Source organism: Nestor notabilis, unplaced genomic scaffold (assembly GCF_000696875.1).
Source record: "Nestor notabilis isolate BGI_N333 unplaced genomic scaffold, ASM69687v1 scaffold5962, whole genome shotgun sequence".
NCBI lineage: Eukaryota > Metazoa > Chordata > Aves > Psittaciformes > Psittacidae > Nestor > Nestor notabilis.
Window position 1 is genome coordinate 44,290 of NW_009916861.1, and position 20,832 is coordinate 65,121.

At 42.4% G+C, this 20,832-nt stretch overlaps 1 protein-coding gene across 1 annotated transcript in view; it reads right to left on the minus strand.

Moving 5' to 3' along the window:
- STAB1 (stabilin 1) overlaps window positions 1-15,934 on the minus strand; it is a gene marked incomplete at its 3' end in the record, with an annotated part of 60,013 nt that extends 44,079 nt beyond the window's left edge. Inside the window, exons 1-8 of the mRNA XM_010024781.1 lie at window positions 15,873-15,934; window positions 5,955-6,070; window positions 4,688-4,773; window positions 3,492-3,561; window positions 2,514-2,609; window positions 1,944-2,060; window positions 1,000-1,196; window positions 654-787 (exon numbers count right to left, since the gene is read on the minus strand). Coding sequence (XP_010023083.1) covers window positions 654-787; window positions 1,000-1,196; window positions 1,944-2,060; window positions 2,514-2,609; window positions 3,492-3,561; window positions 4,688-4,773; window positions 5,955-6,070; window positions 15,873-15,934 — 878 coding nt within the window. The remainder of the gene's footprint in view (window positions 1-653; window positions 788-999; window positions 1,197-1,943; window positions 2,061-2,513; window positions 2,610-3,491; window positions 3,562-4,687; window positions 4,774-5,954; window positions 6,071-15,872) is intronic.
- Window positions 15,935-20,832: the final 4,898 nt, after the last annotated feature.

Sequence of the window (20,832 nt, forward strand, 5' to 3'; positions counted from 1 at the left end):
GGGAAGCTCCACCTTTTCTTAGTAACGCACAAAATCTTCAGTCAAGCTTTATCTGGTGCAAACACCAGAGGCAATTATGGAGGTAATTATGTGAAAATGATCCTTCATCTGGCAGTATTTCCCATCTAAGGAGTATCAACCAACTCTAACTATTCTATGATTCTATGATTCTGTGTTTTGCTCCAGAGGACTAAATGGTGTTTCTTCCCTCAACTTCCCCCTTCCCTGTCAATCTGCAATTCTCATTTCTTGCTCACGGTCCTAAGTGAGAGGAGAGCCAAAGACTTAGCCTTCACAATCAAATGTGCGCAAATATGAGCAAACGAGAGTCACACATCTCCCTTTTTAATGACTGATTATTAATGGATAATACCCTACCTACTACCACCAACTTGGGGAGCTACATCTCCAGTTCACGTCATAGAAGATTATGCTGCCCCACATTTAAAGCAGCTTGTGACCCACATGCCAAATTTACAATGACTGACTCTTTACTTTCAATGGGCTTGTTACAAATAGGCTCTACTCAAAAGGTAACTCTGGCCCATTCCCAGTTAGCTCTCAGTTTCTTCAAAATTCAGCTCATCCAAACTCAGCTTCCATTCTAGCTTCAGCATAAGTTTTTTTTGATAGCAATCTTTAAACTGGCTTACCTAGGATTCCCCTGGGAATTAATTACACATGTGGAAGTCATGTCGCAAAGATACTGCCGGCAATCGTTGGGAAACACAACACACTCAGATGAAGGACTTCTCCTACTCATCCCAGGCCTGCAAACACAAGTTGCCTAAGGGAAGGCAACACAGTGATTATGGAGCTGCATTCATCATCTTTTACCCAGTAAGTTACCCTACAAAAGAGCTGTCTGGTTTCCCTTTGCAAAATCTAAGCTGAAGAGAGCAGATTTGACCAACACAATGGTTAGCTCATTTGAAGAACTTCTCACCTCACCATTTTTCAGACCCTGAGAGGCTGCTGACATGCTGTTATTGCCCTTACCTCTCCTGGACGTCTGTAAACACAAATTGTAGAGTTCTCTGGGCAGCCTCCATTGTTGTCAACACAAGGGTTTATGGGCTGGCAAATCTTCCCATCTCCCTGAAATCCTTCTTTGCAGGTACACTCATACTTTCGTGGTCCAAGAACCTTACATACAGCGAAAGGGGAGCATGGAGAAGCAGCACAAGGATCTTGAGCTGCAATTAAAGAGGTGAGAGTAACCAAATTTCTGTTTTTAAAACAGCACTTACTGCAGCACAGCAGAATGCAAACGGCCTGGAAAGCATGGATTATAAGGAATTTATACTATTAAGCTTCTAAAATTTCACAGGATAATAAAATAATTTCAAAAAGCAGACATTTTGGTGGTTTTTAATCTGAGGAATTTGAATGACACATTTTTCATGTTACTTTGGTAACAGAACCATGAGCAACAGAGGATGCTTGGGTTTATTTCTGAATTTCTATGACATTTGAGGATATATGAAACTGCAGTTTTGTTGGCAAAAACCGCAGAAAAGCCAGTCAAAATAGAGCTATCCATAGCTAGCTAATCATATGGACTACTATGACATAATCACACGCATCTTATTGACTTTCTGCTAACTAAACCAATTCACAAACTTATATTTGAAACCAGTGAAGAAATCCTCAATCACACACCTTATTATTTAAACTAGCACAGACAGCAATATCCCATTGTCACGGTTATTCAGTACACACAAGCAAGTGCTCAATAAAATCTGTGACTCTAATCCATTTTTTGCTTTCAGGACCAAGTGAGAGGAGAGCCTTAGCCATTAATCTTAAAGGGATTCCTGAAAACCAGATTCTTAAGCCTCTGCAGGCACTGCATTTATAGTGATCAAATTCATCCAGAGACATCAGTGTGGTAAGTTTTTTCTGAACAGGGGACCATTTATCGTCACAGAGAAGTTTCTCACCTTGGCAAGTGCTTCCACTTTTTCTGTAGCCCAGCTTGCAGTCACACATCGCTGCCCCATCCCTTACCACACATTCGCTGTTGGCCTCACATGTCACGCCTTTGCAAAGGGGAAGCTCTGGAATCACACAGCAAAGAGAGTTTCCTTTTGAGCATGCAGGACGCTGCTGGAAAACACACCTTACAATGTATCTGGAAATGAAGGCAAATGTGGTTTCCAGACACTCCCAAGCTGACACAAAGGCCAGGGGATATAAGCAGTAGGGACAGCTCTAAATCACTGCAGCCTGGGTAGTCAGGTCCTGCAAAGCTTGGAGAGAAGAAAGGATCTATCTGGTTTTCAAAGAAAGAACAGAGGCATGAAGAGGTGGTACATCTTGGCCACTGTCATGGAGTAGGGAGCAGACCCCTGCTTTTCCCTCTGTCTAGATCTCCAGTCCTCAGATCATCTTCCCTCTACATTCCCAAGCTATTCATTGCTCCCCTCCCCAGTTCCTTCTGGGACACATGCATCCAAGCCCATATCACAGTTTAGCTCTAACAGGTCCTCTGCAGTTACCAGTGTATTTACCTTGGTCACATCTGGGGCCAGTGTAGCCTCCATAGCACGTGCAGCTTCCATTTCCAGTGATGCCGCTGCTGCATTCCCCGTGCACGCAGTCACACACTGCAAGGGAAGTCCAGACAAATCTGACCTTCAGCTACAAGGCAGTGATAGGGCTCCAGGTATACACTGGCCAACAGCCTTCAGACTTAGCACCCTGATCTCCCAGTAATCCACAGCACCAGTAATCCACAGCAAATGTAGCTACTTTTAAAAGTTGTCTATGCCAGTCAGAGCTTACAGAGGGCAAACTGCATGTCCTGGGCTCATGGAGACCAAGTACTGCCCTCTAAGAGCAGCCTTGAAAGCAAGATCTAGATCAGCGTTTCGGGCATGTGTTTTAACTTCCCGTTCCTCTTCCTGCAGCCAGTGTGGAAGGAGGCAGTGTTATGAGTGCCTGCCACATCTGTATCCCAGCATTGGTGGTGTAATGTGAGCACAACTACCAACATCACACCTTTCCCACCTGTGTGCATACAAGAGAACCAGGAACTGGATGAAAAGGGCTCCGTTAACAGCCGGGCTGCAGTGGTCATAAATCACTTCCAAAAATGCCATAGCATTGTGTATATTTTTTTTTAGGGAGGGCAACAAGAAAGAAGATGAGAGGCAAGTGTGGCAGTTCCAGGAGTCTGGAAAAAGGCTAGGAAGTGAGTGTGGGCTGCTTCAGAGAGGTAGGTAACAACCTGGCTAGAAAGAGATAGGAAACTGGGATAGCTCTGGTAAGGGTTTACAATAGGAAAAATGCGTGAAAGACCGAGAATCATGTGTCTAACAGGAGAGTGGAGAGGGGCACAAAGGCAAAATGCCAATACACCTGCTACTGAACACTGCCAGCTGGCACCCTCTCCTCTCCAGCAGCCTTCTTCATTCAACCTTCCCCCTCCCTCCTTCCTTGCTTTCAGTTATTTCTGTGGAGATTTCACTTGAATTACTCTTTCTTACCTGACAGACAGTCTGGGCCAAAACGATTTTCATCTTGACAATTCTGGCAGGCAAACCCACTGTATTGCTCCTAGAAGGCCCCCCAAATGTCCCAGATGTTAATTTCTGTATCATTGCATTATTCCACGCAAAGTCTCTCCCCATTTCTGATTTTCTATGACAGCTGACACAATAGAGTGAAGAAAACTGATCTGTTAAATGCTCCAGTAGTATTAATCAATCTCCATGGTAAAGATCTCCACAGTGTAAGCTGAGACAGAGAGGGCATGCAAATGCGAGCAAAACTCTGGTGGGCACTGAAGAAACAATGTCCTGATCACAAACATCAAGAACGTACCAGCTGGCTTCTGTTATCTCTCTGGAAAAAGAATCTGGAATTCACTAATGCCAATGGGACTTTTGACATTGATTTTACTGGGCCTGGGGACCTCTAGCATATATTTTAATTGATATAAGGCATCTCTGAGTTCAATCCAAAATCAACCTTTCTCAAAGAAGGGCCCAAGAGGTAGGATTTTAGCTCAGAGAACAGGATTTTAGCTTTGAGAACAGGCTCAAGCACTCAATTAATGCTATTAATTAAGAATGCTGTAAAAACATACAGTCCATAAGAGAAAGTTTCAAGCCTAACACTGATCCATTAAGCTAAACATTTTCGAAACACTGCTCTGTATGATTCAAACGTGCAGGAATTTTTTATGCTTTTGTTGTAGTAAGTCTGGAGCTGTAAAGAAAAAAACCCAAAACATCAGTCCTAAATACTCCTTCTGGACTCTCCTGCTTTTCCTGAGAGAGGGAGGATCTGCCTGCCAAGATGCAGGATGAATTAATTTGGGAGATATAGCATCTAAGTCTGAAAAAGGTGCTGTGCATTAAGAACCAAGTATCTCAGGGCTTCCTGCAGCCACAGACAGGCACTGATTATTTCAACTGCTCAGAGGGTTAAATCAATGCATTTTTTTCTTCATTTCCCCACGGAGATCCTTCCCAACTCCATACGCTCACCACCAGTGTCTTAGTGCTATTGCAGACCACACCAGCCCTCCAGGAAAACCACAGACACTGATGCTGGAATGAAAGAAACTGCTAATGACCCTCCAGGCAGGAAGGCATCCTTCATCCAAAGCATCTGTACAGACATCGTACAACTCCCTCTGACAAAAGCACATGACCCTCAGAATAAATCATACACTGACCTTACAGATGCAGGTCCCATTTTGCTGCATACCATCCAAGCATGTCCCATGGCCATTGCAGGGATTTTGAGAGCCACCTGCACACTCTAGCAGGCAAGAGATAGGCCAGATAAGATAAGATTGAACAACCAGCACCTGCATCCCCTTTTCTATCTCCTCTTCCTCCAGGCATTCCAGTTGTGCAAAGGCAAAGGCCTCTTCACCAGCGAAGTCCCTGCCTACTTATCCAATACACCTACCACTGGCCGAGTGCTGGTGAATATGGCCAGAAGTGGCACCAAGGAGCAATGTGGCTGATAGTTAAGAAAAGTCTTTTATTGAAAGTCTAAGGAAAAGTCCCAATGGACCATAACTAACTAAATTTAAGTGAAGGTACTGACACATGTTTTGAGGTTGAGCTGCTGCTGCTAGCACCAGCAACAGGCAGTATCAAACATCTGAGGGCTGTTCTGGAACTGAGGACAGACAGGAGCCTGCTTTGCAATGATACTGAGTATTTTCAGCTCTCCCTCACTTCATGAAGTATGCTCAGAAAAACAGTACCCACACATCTTTGGAGTGGGGTACCTCCAAATTCTGGGGACTATTTCTGATAATTTTAGGCATGTGATTCGTCTGACAAAGCCATTTTATTCAAACCACTTTGTATGAGAAGAGGCTCAAGCACTCAAACAACCTCCCATTTTCTGCAGGACTGGAGAGTGTCATTTCCATAATCAGTCAATCATATGAGAAATGTTTAGCTTAGTAGGTCTTGCTTCGGGATTTTTGAGACAAGGCAAATTCTCTTTACTTGGCATAAACCAGTGTGGGAGCTTTGGAATGGTTATTTTCACCTTGGATTGGAATTGCTAAGTATTTTCAGTGGCTGAATGGCTGACTAACTCCAGACTATACAGGAGCACACACGGCACACATGCTGCAGACTAGAAGGACACGAGAAAGAAATAGCTTCCTCTTCCTTTGGAAACTTTCTTAAAGAGGAACAAAAACATCCCTTTACAAAAGCTTATTTTTAAAGAAGAGACAAAAGGAAGTTCCACCAAAGGAGTGGAACTTGCATGTGTTAAATGCAAGGAGAATTCAACTCATCTGAAGCAGAGAGATTCCTTCCCCATTATATTCTGAACCTCCCAGATAGATACCAGATCTTGTGAGTGTTCAAGGAATAGTGAAAAAAAAAATCACCTCAATAATAATGTCTCCTATTAAAATTGTTTGATTTATTCAATAGCTAGAGAATATCATAAAAAGATGAAAAACTTACCATAGCACTCGGTACCCCAGAATCCCGGACAGCACTTTTTCTCCTCAATTTCCTTCTTACATATGTGATGGCACCCTGTCTGGGAAAGGGTATTTTCTCCTAACTTGACAGTGTATCTTAAAAAGAAAAATCCAAGATTCACAATTACAACACAAAGACACCACATGCCTGTTGGAGGGTTTCTAGGCAATCAAACTGCAGTGCATTGAACTCTGAAGTGGAAAGATGGAAGGAAGGACACTCATTCCCTCTGCCATACATGCACACAAGAGTTTACACTTGGGTTATGTTTTCTCTGAGGATGCCCATTGATCTGAGCCTCAAAGATTGGTTCCAAGAAATCTGCCAGGGACTGGACATGAGGCAGGACCTTGGGCACTAGGACACAAACCTTGGATGATGGAGTGTCAGACAAAATTAGCATCTCCAGAGTGATTCAACATTAAACTTCACACCTAAAATAACCTTGAAAGAACAAAATCTCTTTGCAGGACTTGTCCCCTTCTGTTGCACTAAAGATTCCAGGCTGAGATGCTGGAAATTTGGATTTTGTAACTGCGTAATTCACAGATTCTCTGTTCAACCTCGGACAAACTCCTTAAATCCCCAAAAGAAGCACCTCCTTTTCAACCCTTCATCCATCACCTCTACACACAGCGTAGGCCCGTCGTGGCAGTGTCTCTTGTTCTGCATGTATGCAGCACAGAACTATTCTTGGGTCTGCCCAACAGCCGCCATGAGAGCAGATAACACTCACAAAAGCTGCATGCACTCACATTATTCTTACACTTCATCTTATTTTTGGCACAACATCCTTCCCAAAAGGAACTTGGAAGTTGTCTCAATAGCACTGCTGCTTTGGCTTCAATCTGACTCCTATGTGTGTCTGTGCAAAAACTGCTATAAACTGCAAAACTGCCACAGCTATTTTTAAAGTATTTCGACAGAATAGTGAATCACAGAAAACAGTACACAATGGAACTATATCTTAAGTTAATATTCACTGCTGAATAGATATGCAAACAATAATCTATAGTGTTTCAGTTTTTAAAAACTTCCTAGTAAATTCAGCTTCCCTTCACCCTTTTCCTAGTAAAGCCAAGCCCAACAGAATAAGAGCAAGGAACACATGAACAAGCAATTGTCATAAAGTAAATTAGGAAGGTAAAAAGTTCAGAGGATTATTGCTGGAAGCTGGGAGGATATACAAGGGGAACTATCATTACATTATTTTCCTAATAATCCACTATGGAATTCTGGGTTTGAAACAGGTTTCTACGCTAGACAGACCTCTGCTAAGTGGTTACAGCAGGATTAGCAAATTCAAGTTGTTTAGGGCAAGTTACAGGTAATTATCATGTAATTTCTTCTGTGTATATAGAACCTTATGCCCAGCAAAAAGTCCATGGAATTTGCAAGGAGACAAAAGCAACAACAATAGGGGCCATAAATCTACTTTTATGCATCTGAAAACAAAACTTACTGCATCTTTAGAGCTCAAAACCCACCTGTGTTCTCCTGAAGGCATACACACTACTTCTTGCATAGCATGGCTGCACCAAAACTTTAACATTGTTAGGAAACAGGCCTTACCTGCAGCCCCTCACTCCTAATCCTTGGGTCGTTTTTAACCAGCCTCTTGGACACATCATTTTAGGTGCTGCAGCACAAGCAGTACACGCTGTATTCAAGGTAAACATCGTCTTGACATTGCATTGCATGGATTTTAACTTCAAAAGAAAAAACAGAATGGAAATAAACCCAGATTAAATTGTTACTCTGGCCACCCATCTTTCCAACCTTAAATATCTTTATCAACATTGGACTATACTTTAGATAGCAGTGGGGAAGGCAATGAGGAGTATAGCTGCTGGGAGATACACCACACACTCAGATGGGCTAAACCAATCTGTCATGCTGCATGCTGCTCTGCTTGGAGCTCAGCTAGAAGTCAATAGGGTAGATCACAGCTATTTTATCTTTCCCTTATGCCTCACAGCAAAAATTCTAACCATTTCTAAAATAATCATAATTGTGCCCTGCTAACTTAAGCTGATTTTTTACAAACATGTGGTAGTGGTATGTGAGGACATGCTGTAAATTAATAACCCTTGCCAGAAGACACTGAATTAAAATGCAACACAGCATTTCTCTTTTCCACGCCATTGACATGATGCAGTTCACTGGTGGTTTCATTGCTGTTCCATGGGTCTGAAGAACTAAATGCGTTAGTTCTGTCTATTACCCAGAGCCCAGGAGCTGCTCACATTTCTCATGGCAATTGTCTTCAAGAAGGTGTGAGGGTGGAGGGGTGTGGATTAAAATAAAAGGTGTTCTACACTTCTCTGACCACCTGGATGGCCCTTGATGCTTTCAACCTAGATGAAAAGGACTCCATAAACATTGGCAAGAAGACCAGGTTGGACACTTGGATAATTCACATGGCTGGTGATATATTCAGCATAAGTCCTTCCAACCCAAGCAGAGTAACTTTAGAGGTTCAGGTTTCCCCACAGGGCTTTTCTGAACCCCCATAACAACTAACCTTACTTCTTCAAATGAAACACAGCCTGAGCAGACAAAAAAAGGACAGCCTTAGAGCAAATAATCATCATCATCATATGCCAACTTGTTATTAAAGCTCATGATTTTACCTCAAAAGCATTTCCTTGAATTTCTAAGCTCCTGGAATCAAGCAACTGCATGGAAAACTCATTGCTCATTTGAAAAAAAGACAATGTTTGCCACTGATGATGACAGAGAAAAGCTGGGAAGCATGAGCTGTGTTTGCCTGAAAAGGTCAGTGGCTGGAGAAAGACCCCACAGCTCACCTCAACTGTGCCTCTACAGGCACTTTATTGTCTAAAAATAAAACGATTAGGTCAGATTTTGGGAGAAGGCCTTGATCTGGGATCTTTAAAGCCTATCCTGAAGCTGTTAATGCAGCAGCTCTCCTGTGCCCAGAACTTGTTTTGGATTCTCGTCAGCAATCTCAGCTTTGCTTCCTCTGAACTTAGGCCTAAATGCTTATATCTGCCTCAAGGCAAGGCAGGAAGCCCATGGCTTCCCATCAGTTATCAACAGCTCAGGAAGGCCCTCTCAGATGATAACCAGCAGACCCTGTCAGGAAAACCTCCTGAGAGATAACCCTCAAGCCCCAGGTCCACAGGGACATCTCCCTGGAACGTTTTCCCGACTCACACCCACATTATTCCCTCTGCCTGGAGTTGTTGAGCTTTTTCTCATCATCATGGAGCCATTTTCTGGAGCCATTCATACATGAAATGTTGCCCAATGAAGAAAGAGATTTCTGTGTCTGTGGTTGCCTTTCATATAGATATTAATTTCTAGTTATAGAATCATAGAATCATAGAATAGTTTGGGTTGGAAAGGACCTTAAGATCATCTAGTTCCAACCCCCCTGCCATGAGCAGGGACACCTCACACTAAACTATGTCGCCCAAGGCTCCGTCCAACCTGGCCTTGAACACCACCAGGGTTGGAGCACTCACAACTTCCTTGGGCAACCCATTCCAGTGCCTCACCACCCTCACTGTAAAGAGCTTCTTCCTTATGTCTAACCTAAAGTTCCCCTGTTTAAGTTTAAACCCATCACCCCTTGTCCTACCACTAGAGTCCCTAACAAAGAGTACCTCCCCAGCATAGGCCCCCTTCAGATACTGGAAGGCTCCTATAGGGTCTCCACGCAGCCTTCTCTTCTCCAGGCTGAACAGCCCCAACTTTCTCAGCCTGTCTTCATACGGGAGGTGCTCCAGCTCTCTTATCATCCTCATTGCCTCCTCTGGACTTGCTCCAACAGCTCCATGTCCTTTTTACATTGAGGACACCAGAACTGGACACAATACTCCAAGTGAGGTCTCACAAGAGCAGAGTAGAGGGGCAGGATCACCTCCTTTGACCTGCTGGTCACGCTTCTTCTGATACAGCCCAGGATACGGTTGGCTTTCTGGGCTGCAAGCGCACACTGCCTGCTCATGTCAAGCTTCTCATCAACCAAGGTTGTACATCTGGGGCTTTCCTTACTGTAGAGTAACCTCCACTTCCTTTTGTGGCAGAATCCCCAAGGAACCTGCTATGTCAAGGGTCTCCTTGTATTAGGAACAGCTCAAACCCAGTCTGAGATCCACCAAATCTACCTATCCATGTTCTGTGAGCACCAGTTTTACTAATTTTATGCATCAGGACAGAGATCAGCTTTGCTATTCCTTATATTTCCACCCCACTGACACACAGAGCAGTCAGAGATTTCCCCTTTTTTATGGAGCAAAATAGAGAAAACAGCTGCTAGGGATGGATAAATGACGTGCTACCTCTGGAGTACTCCGTCTCAAAAGATCAGCAGTGCTTGATGTGGTAGGGAAGTTGCCCATCCAACCAGCTGATTCAAGGACAAACTAGGACTCCAGTTTAAAGCTGGGCTTTTGAAAGGACCAGGCTGAAGCCAGGCACACAGTTCTGACAGAACAGTACGCCTCCTGCCTTTCTAGTCCCACCAAATTCCAGCTTTAATCTTCACTGAGACAAAGCTTCTGAAAGAGGAATGGGAAGGTGCCTGAGGAAGAAACACAGAGGTGGATGCCTTCCCACGAGTTATGATGTTAACATTGTTGGAATTACTCCACAAACCTTTATCAGGTGCACGAGCCACCCTATCTGTATGAAAAAGACCACGCAAATAGTAGAGCAAAGATACCAATTAAAACTCTCCAATCTTCTATTTCATCTTTACTTCCGAACATCAGGAGTTGGCTGTCAAACACAAGTGGGCTATTAAATGTGTTCTCTGTCACGCTGGTGGAGGAAGACACCATTATGCACACATAATTCCATTTTCCTTCTCTTTCCTTCATCAGTGTGGCTCTGTTTCTAGATGGAGATGGACCCTGGGAGAGAATGGCTGTCACTCCTCCCTGTTGGCATCTCTAATTACTTGCAGGCCTCTAACACAAGACAGGTTATTGTGGAATCTCCCCTACCCTACTTTCCTGGGACACTTCATGAGCTTTAGGCAGCTTTCCAGTAAGATCTTCCCCTTTTTATAAAGAAATACGCCTGTGTCAGCAGCAACAGGCAGGAGAAAAGAGGAAGAAAACAGCTGAGTGGAAAATAATTAAAAAAGATATTTCCTGTCTTATTTGAGTGACAGAACTGATGAAGCAGTCATTTTCTGGAGAGTTTTGTTGCTTAAGAAAGCAGAAGAGGGAATCAAGGAACATAAATGCAGCAGTTTGAATACTCTGATTTTGGAGAGGATGAAAGACAGACAGGAGCTTGAGCCAGAGATGCCCCCTGGGGCACAGCCTCATGGAAAAAAATGATGCACTGCTCCCCTGAGCACATCTGTGATCACTGTTCCTAAGTTTGAAGATGCTGGAGAGGAAGCAGCGAGAGGGAATGTCTGTCCGTGATGCAGCAATGCTACCTGGTGGGCTTAAAGTCAATGAGGTGCATGGTGGCTATGCCAAGGAAAGGGGGTGAAAACAAGTCACCGTTCTGACCAGGTGATGATGTGAGCCTGGACTGTATCACACTTTGGGTACAACGCAACAGAAAAGGAAGACTGGCGCTCTCAAACATCTCCAAAATTAAAGGAGGCCTTTAAGGCAGAAGACATCTAGCTGTAGCCAAGAGAAGAGTCAGAGTACTTCTGTCCACACTGAGCACTGTCTTGCCAGGGCTGGACTGTGCTTTCTCCCTGAACTCAAACACATGCCTGTGTGTGAGCAGCCATTGCCCTCTGTGCTTAGCTGAGATGTATCTGAGCTTCTGGATGCTGCAGCATTTCCTTCTCTCACTCTGACACGGATGTCCCTTACTTCTCAAGTGCTCATGTTTCTCTTATTCCACCTCAAAAGAATAAGCTGGGGAGTTTTTTTCAAGGGCTACTTTCATTCCCCTTGTTTTCGCTCTTTATCTTTTCCTCCCAAACTGTAACACAAATCCTTCTGCACGGCAAAATCTCAAGGAAGAAAGAAAAACACATTTGGACGTCAGTGTTTGGCTCCAACAATCCTGGGAGCCAGTTCGGGAAACATTCATTATCTAATGAATCACCAAGTTTCCAGCTCATTTGCCCTTTACAAAACAGAGCTGTAGACACACGCTTGAGTCATTATAGTCATGTACCTCCCCAAGAAGTTCTCAATAACACTAGCTGAACAGACCAGTGTCTCCTGGACACATAAACCCTTCACATTTGTCCAATGAAGACACTTTTCAGCAAGAGGATGAACAATCAAGCTCAGAGATCGCATAACACAAGATCTACTGATGCCCTGGGTGTTTCCTACTGTCTCAGCTGCAGAGCACTGGAGGCACAAGATGCAGAGAGCACTTCCCTTATTTCCCACCTGCCTCCATTCCTCCTCCAGCACAGTCTGGGATTGGCCTCCCCCCAGCAGAACTGTCATGGTTCTTACATCTGCTGCATCTTCCCCAGCCCATGTCAAGAGGTATACACAAACCAAACCAGGCTAACACATTTGCTGTCACATGTGAGCCATCAAAACAGAGCCCTGAGGTAACATCACTGAAAAGCTAGCACAAAATCTCTCTTTTCTCTCTTAATGGCCCCTGCAAGGCTACTGCAAGCCAACGGAGGCCTCTTGTGGAATCACAGCACTTCTGTTGCAGTCAGATCCAATGGCCATCCCAAACTATCAGAGAAGACTTCATTAGACTCTTATTTTACCTTATCTCCCATTATAACCTTTCAAATGTTTCTTCTCTTTCTCCAAAAGGAGAAACCTTTTAGGGAAAAAAAAAACCACCAAACCCCTAAAAGGGAGTTATTTTTCCTGGATTAAACTGCTCCAGAGGTGATTCAAAACATTGCCCTTCTCTGTGAGTGGGTACTCATTACCTGATACAACTTTCTCACACTGAGCCAGACACCTGATTTGATTTGAGAAATCTACACAGTGTCTCAAAGTGAAGAGACGTAAATTTTCGCCTCCACCAGTTGAAGATGTGAGCCCATGCCTCTGAACACACAGAACCCATGCTTCTAGACAATGAAAACCACCAGCAGAGACACTTCTTCATGTCATGATCCTACAAACTAAAAGTTCATGAGGGTCTTACCTTATTTGTATGCTTATTAGTCACTTCTGGCCCTTTTGTTAAAGGGTTTATGCAAAAGCTTCCACCCAAATTTCTGACACTGAAGCATCTTTTCAGTGCTCTGGCTTTCTGTAAATTAAGTCTTTCAGACTCACATGCACCTTCCTTAGAACAGGTCTCTCCATTCCCCACAAGGCCCATCATTGTCATTCAAGACAAGACAACTCTTCCATTGCTTGGATGCCCAGGGAATGAGATTTCCAAATGCCCCACACGGCTTCTGACTTTGCAGGCTAGTTCCTTCTTCCAACAGCAGGACGCAAGAAAGGCGATGGCAGAAGACAATATAGTAGGAACTAGTGTGAATTCTAGCCCTATAGAAAATGGGATGCCTCCCCATAGAGCCTAGAGAACAGATCTACACAGGCATCGTAAGCTCTTCTAGATGCTGCTGCTAAACACAAGAACAGAGACAAAGGAATCAAAAGAAAACCAACAAAATTGAAGCGAAATGGAAAGTATTCTACGCTCCTCACTGGGGAGCTGTTGGGAAACGTACTTCAAACAAATACATTTACCCTGCTGCAAAGCATCAATTTGATGAGATTTTTAATTTTTTTTTTCTTTTTAATAAAATTATCCTAGGAAGTTTATGGACCTGTCCTGCCACATACTAAGCTCCCATCACACATACTGAAAAAAGTGGAAGACAAAGATGCTGAGATGCTGAGTATATTCCTTTCAAACTGCTATTTCGCATTCAGTGTGGAAACAGAAATCTGAAACTCAAGCAGCTCCCTTCAACCTTATTTGTAGTTCCTCAGTTTAGACTACACACGTACATACCTACACATAAGCAAAGAAGATACTTTACAGTCCTAAAGTTTAATTATGGATGTTATCCTACACCTAACTAAAAGTCAATGAAAAAAGAAGTTTTGGGGAGGACTATTTCATAACATGCAACTGTCTTAATAGGAAGAATCATTCAATGAACATTTAAACAAAGACTCACAGACTTACCTTCTGACTCTGGCAGTCAGCTGTGGGAGTGAAGCATGCTGCTAAGAAGAAAAACAGCAACCCAGGAGGATGCATTTTCATGCTTTTACGGGCAGGACCCTTTCCACAAAAGGGGTGGCGATAGAGGCTGCAATTTCTGTAAGATAAGACCGCCTACTAAGAATCAGATCCAAGAAAAACCAGAGGTTAAAAGTAAACAGGGAGAGAGCATTTTTGCACTGTGCTCTGTGAGTGCAAAGCCTTCAGACGTGGATCTGCTACTTGGAGTGTTATGTCTGAACTAATACCACCTTTTTCTTTCTTTCTATTCTTATTTTAAATGCACAAGCAGAACTCCTTAGAAAAAGGTTTACTCAAAACAGGAACATCTACGGATTTCCTCTTACATATCAGTTCAAAACAGAAGGAAGGAAATCCTTAGTTTTCAACTAATTGCAATGAAAAAAGGTTAACTGTATGCTTAACTGAAGGCAAATCCAATGGGCAAACTTAAATACCATGAATTCATAAAGGATAAGTTAATTTCCTTTTATCATTGATGTTAGTCTGTCCACACTACCTCAAAGAGAAGGTAGACCTGACCATTGCCTATCCCAAAGTATACATGAACAAAGCAATACAAGTGACATGCTGCACTTCAGAGGGATAATGTAAGCACAGCGTATCAATCAGTCAAGCAAGCTCTTTGGGTAGGCTTTGGTATTTAAAATATTTAAGTTTCTCAGCAAGAAAAGCATCAAATTTTGCAGGTGCTATGGCAGCAATGGCAAAATACATCATTTTCCAAGCACTCTGCTGACAGCTTGATGAATCCAAGGAACACCTCCATAGTACTCAGAATAGAAAAGTCCTAAAATTTGATTTAAAAAAATACATGCTAGCCTGAGGTATGGTCTGCAATTTATTTTCTCCTTTTGAATACTAGAAACAACCGAGAATTTATTATCAACAGATTTTACATGGACTTTGCCTCTCCGCGCTACCAAGAGAACCCACAGTGCTGAGCAGTCTAAGGACTGTTTCTGTTAGTAACAAATCCTTTTTAATTTTTGACCCATTGATAGCACATGAAAGTGCCTAAATGAAGCTAGGATAAGAAGCTGTTCTTGTCTTTACATAAATTAGAGCATTAATATTTTTTTGCCCCCTGCATACACACACAGATACATATGCTAACATATGAAAGACATAAAAATTAAAGTACTTACTAGTGCTGTTAATTGTGCTTTACCTCTTCCTCCATCCTACAGAGACAGCCAGCATGATGAACAGCCAGCACTATTATATATCCTCCACTAACAGGAAGCAGATAAGGCACACAACCATCCACTGCAAACCATATGAGAAGTACCAGCCCACAGCTCAATCTGGCAACTCAGCCCACTTGTCCTGTTACAGGACAACTGCAGCCCTGGGACTACCACTGCCCAACAGATGGCCACTTTGTCAGAGGATTCACACAGCTCTGGAAACCACTTGGTACCCTGCATGTCTGTGAAATGAGGCAGAGTCCACATAGCTCAGACCACTTCTGGTGGGATGGTAAAGTTGCAGATGGACAGTGGAGACATTGTTGTAGAGGGGTACCTTAGCATGGAAGCTGTACAATGCTTTCTTCACCTACAGTCATGGTACTAGACTGGACATGTAAACAGAAGAATGAGACTGATAGTCTGCTTCATGTTGTTAGGCACGCACACCTAAAAAAGGCAGCCTAGAAGGATGTTTGTCGATGGGTTTCCCAAGAGCTGGCTATATAAGGATTATGTTGTCAGAGATAGTTGACAAGCTTTTAAGGTGAAAATAGCTTACCCTGAGGCACCTGAAGAGGCATAGGCATCTTTTAAGGAATCTTCAGACCATTTTCTAAACATGTTGACACTGAAAATGGTATGGGGGGAAAAACTGATTCCAAGCCTTTCCACTGCTGCTTGTCATCACTCTACCTACCTCTTACAAAGAAACTAGGAATGGAAGGGAGAGAAGGGCTTGGCGATATTCCCATCCGACTTAAATCAGATTTACAGCAACATCAAAAGGTTCACAGCCAGCTTCTTTATCTGACTATATATCATTGAAAGACAAGCAATACAACATCAAAATACAGGTTAAAAATGCAAACCCTGAGTAGTGCCATTGTGTGACAGCAGAGCATAAACTGAAAAATCAAAAGATCATCTGTCATCAGATGCTGCCTTCCTGATCAAGTGGCATAGCCAGCATGTTTCAGCCACTGCTTATGAACTGCTCTGAGAGAATGGAAGCTTACTTTACTGATCACTGCTGCTGGAGCTGGAACACCAAAACCTTCATCAACTTTGGATCTATGTGGTTCTGTGAATTATTAAGGCGGCAAAGCACCAACTGCCTCCAAATTAGTGGGTGGCCGAGAGCCATTAATAATACTCAGTGCACAGTGGAAAGATGCCAATGTACTTGCAGTGGCATTGTCACCAAAGATAGCAACACCAGCATGGAAACAGCACAGGGAGCAAAGCTGTGTGAAATGAACACAAACTACTGCTCCACTTAAAACTGTTTCTGTTCTTGTCTAATGGATGGATTTCTCCTAGGCAGAGAGATGGATTTTCTCATGGATCAATAAAAATCTTATGCCTTAGAGACAAAATGCATTGGATTGATTTTTTGATTGCTCTGTTTTGTCCAATACCCTTCAAAACTGTCAATAAATAAAGAAATCCAGTTCCCTCACTCATGTCTACATAAGACCAGCTCATATAGAGGAATCTGCACAAAGCATTTAAATCTTCTAAAGTCCCACAAAAAAAGATCCTGAGATCTGTCAGAGAGCTCAACATCTGTTTGCTTCTAAACTGTCCTGAATTCAGAGAGGAAATACCCACTAGCGCATTAAGAATGAAGCCGTGGGACTTGCTGTGTCATTAGCAATTAAAGGAATATGTAAACCAGGAAAATAGGGGGGGAGGGGAGAGGGGAAAGCCTTCATCCAAAGGAAAATTTATAGGCAAGACTTGTAAGAATCTAATGGCAGAGCACGTGTTTTCACTCACATCCTAGTCAATATCTGATTAAAAAAGGATTGTGTAAATCCAGTTTTAAAATATACAGTATATGTTGTCAACTGTCTGCCAGTGCGTTTATCTGTGAGGTTTAGCATGGGGGCTTTTGTTTGTTTTGGAAAGCACGGTGGTTGACTTAGTCAAGAGCCTCCTGCCCATTCAGCAGAAGGCAGCTGATTTAGCAGATGAAATCACAGATGTGGGTCTCGGAAGCATCATCTTCAACTTCTGGCCCTGACACAGACTACTCCTACAAAACACTAATAATTTACCTTGTGGTCTCAGGCTCCCAAATCATCAGCAGATTGTTAGCAAACAGCACTGCTCAGGATTTTTTCCTCTCTTGCTGTTTTTACTTTATGCATTGATGAAAGGTTGGGTCCTCTAAAGTAACTTGTCTAAGACCTGGCATTTTTTTTCTATGAACACATTAATATTGAGAGTTGAGAAACCACTGGCAAAAACTACTCAACCTGTTCCATGGGGGAAAAAAAAAAAAAAAAAAAAGAGTCGCCTGGATAAAGGCAAAGGATATAGTTACAAACCCTTCCAGCCTCTGTGCCTGTGTCAGATGCTGCACTTTAAAATGCTGGGTCACCAGCCCTCCTCTGTGGTGCGTGCAGCCCTGGCTAGCTTGGGCAATTTCCTGCTATTGAAAACTTTTGTTTAAGCAATCTTTACAGAAATTACAGAGCCAGGACAAAGGACTTGCCATACAGTCCACATGGATTCTGTTGGAGCTCACCATTTGGCTACATCCACAGAGAGAAATGGACTCTCGTTCCACCCAGAAAGCTGGGAAAGAACATAAAGTCTCTTTACTCTGAATTATGTGTGTAGGAAGGCAATGAGTCTGAAGAGGTACTAGCAAAAGATTAAACAGACCAAGCCAGAAATGCTTGTGTGTAGGAAGAGGACCAGCTGTACCACACTTACGGAACACATTCCTGGGGCTCTTGGTGAGGAGACTAGGACACAATCCTATTTTTTTCCTTTTTTTTCATCTTGGCAAATTGGAAAGCACAGGAATTTTATTAAAGTTTGCTGATAAAGAAAAAATCCAGAAGGGTCACACAGTAAGTAAAAAGGAGTTAGTTTATCCCTCTTTCACACATGCAATGGTCCAATTCCAAGCAGACAGGTAGAGCTGCCTCAGTGCAACGTTTGTCATGTCAGTCAGGAAGAAATTATCACAGCTGCTCACATCCTGTTAGTTCAAAACCTCGAAGGGCAGCAGTACAAATGTCACTACATAAGTGCTGGAAGTCCTGGCCTATTCATTGCTATTGCCTTCCAGTTCACACGCTCCTCCAGTGAGGGCCAGCTACATGTCTCATCTCTTGGTTTTACTTTTGTACCTTTCCCATCTATTAAGCAGTGCTCTGGCATTGTACTGGGAGAGTCAGGCACTAAATTCCCCACAGATACTGAATATGAATTAGAAGTCTGAGTAAAATCTGTTGAACAGGCAAGCTATTGAAACTCAGCACCTGTTCACATCAGCATAATCAAAGAGGCAGAGTGTTTTCCCCGTGCTGATGCTTCTTATCCTTCACATACTGTTATCTATAAGCAAGAGAAAGGACCTATAATGTGCCTGCCTGAGAACAGCATAAGAGAGATAGGAATTGGGATTCCACTATCCCATCATTTTCAACAATCTTTAGAGATACTGGGAGTTATTGTCATCCCCTTTTGAAGTCTGCAGCACAAGGGCTTAGCTTTCCAAATTACTAACTGCTCTTCAATATCAAGTAGACAGCAGGAAACAGAAGTTTGCAGTCTGTCTGCTCTGAACCACACTTCATGCTTTTCCTTGCATTGCTGCTTCTGACTAGATTTGGTACATTCAAGCAAGAAGCAGCAGCATTAATTGTATTAATTCAATTAAAAAAGAAACTCCTTATCAAAGCTGACAAGAACAGGAGGACGTCAAAGGGCCTGATGCAAATACACCACCATTCAGTGCATCTACAGCCAGGCAGATCAGAGTGCTCTAAAAGCAGCACAGGAATGGACACAGACAGGATGCAGGTTACACTATCATATGTTTTTACAAAGAAAACAGATTTGCTCAGGTCAGGTCAGCACCTCATTTACTTTCCTTCCTAATGAGATGTATATGCAATTTTCCAATTGTAATAATAGGGAAGTTTTAAAACTTTTTGCCAGATATTCAGCCGATGCCACTGAACATAAATAATTACATGGACCTTCCCCAGGTGACACATATCTACATCACCTGCAAAGCCAGACTATGGAAGTCTAAGAAGGTTTAGGAGATAGCTATTTTCAGGCAACTATCCCCACCTGCCTACATGCACTTTTAGCTGTTCAGATTTTGTCTTAATGTTGAAAAGGGTTGGAAGCTGTAAAAGATTTGAGTATGAAGGATTACTAAAGAAAAATACACATGCAGGCTCCATAGTGCTCTTGCAAAAAGAAAAGAAGAAATCAAGACTGTTCCATGTGACTGCAACCACTTACGAAACAACCTAATTTCACAGAACTTTCTCTAGAAAGTAATTGTGGAAAGCTCTAAGAAACCTTCATGAAATAAACCAGCTAATTCATAAAGCTCAGGATGAAGGATTGTGCATTTTCAAGGGAAACTCTTTAAATAAATCCCTTTATACAGAAACAAAGGATTAGACAACAGGCTGGTGCTGAGAAATGACAGTAAAGAAAATTTCTCAGCTTAACACTGCACTTACACGATCAGAAATTTTCACCCTCAAAGCACTATAGCTCCAGCAGGTTTTAACATGGGCACACGAGCAGGGTCTCGTATGTGGTGACAGCAGAGAAGGGGGATTTCTTGGTTTGGGTTTGTTAGGGGTTATTTTTTAAAGGGAAAAATTAAAAAGAGCTGAAGTATCAGGGAAGGCACTTCACTTTGCAGAGCCCATGCCTTACTTAGTAGAGTATAATATATTATCAGAAAAATGCCCTGAAAATAAACAATTCTAATAGCACCACAGATGAGATACTTAATGGAAGAATCAATGGAAGAACACTGTCATATGTATCTAATGAATTACTGAACATTTTGTTCATCTTAAAATGTTAACAGTGTTTACCAACAACTCAAGGGGAAATCACACCTTTTCCCTGAATTAATAATCTGATCCAAAGGGACAGATTTAATGTTTTAAACAGCTGTGGACTTCATATAAAATTTCAAGTTTAATCACAGCTGTGTTCTTGCTGCAATAAGATCTGAAAGGAGATCTTGACTGCTCAAACTATGTAACAAGAGGGGACTATCCTTGCTTATTCTAATACAAGATTCTATGATATGCATTAGTGTATTAAATAAATCTGAACAGCTGGGCTTTACAAAAGATGCTTAGAAAGAGAACTCAGGTCTGTCTTAAGCACAAGGCATCCCCCAGGACTGGCCTTACAAAAAAGATGGAAGCAAGGTTGACTTATCCAGAAATAATGACAAGTATAACACCCTAGGTACTGTAAGTAGAGAGATCTATTCGTGTTGGCTCAAATCCCATGCAGTTCCAAACGACTCAATACAGATTTCCCTTTGCATTCACTTAAACCATAAAACATATTGTTAATGATCTGCTTATCTGGTAGCTTCTCAAATGCTTTGCATATCAGACTATTCAAGTTGCCACAGGCTCCTCGTGTTACCTACAAAAATTACACATAAGTGATTAAAAAATTTACATCAGAAAGAATGAAGATCTAAGCTTTTAATTATATTTTCCCTA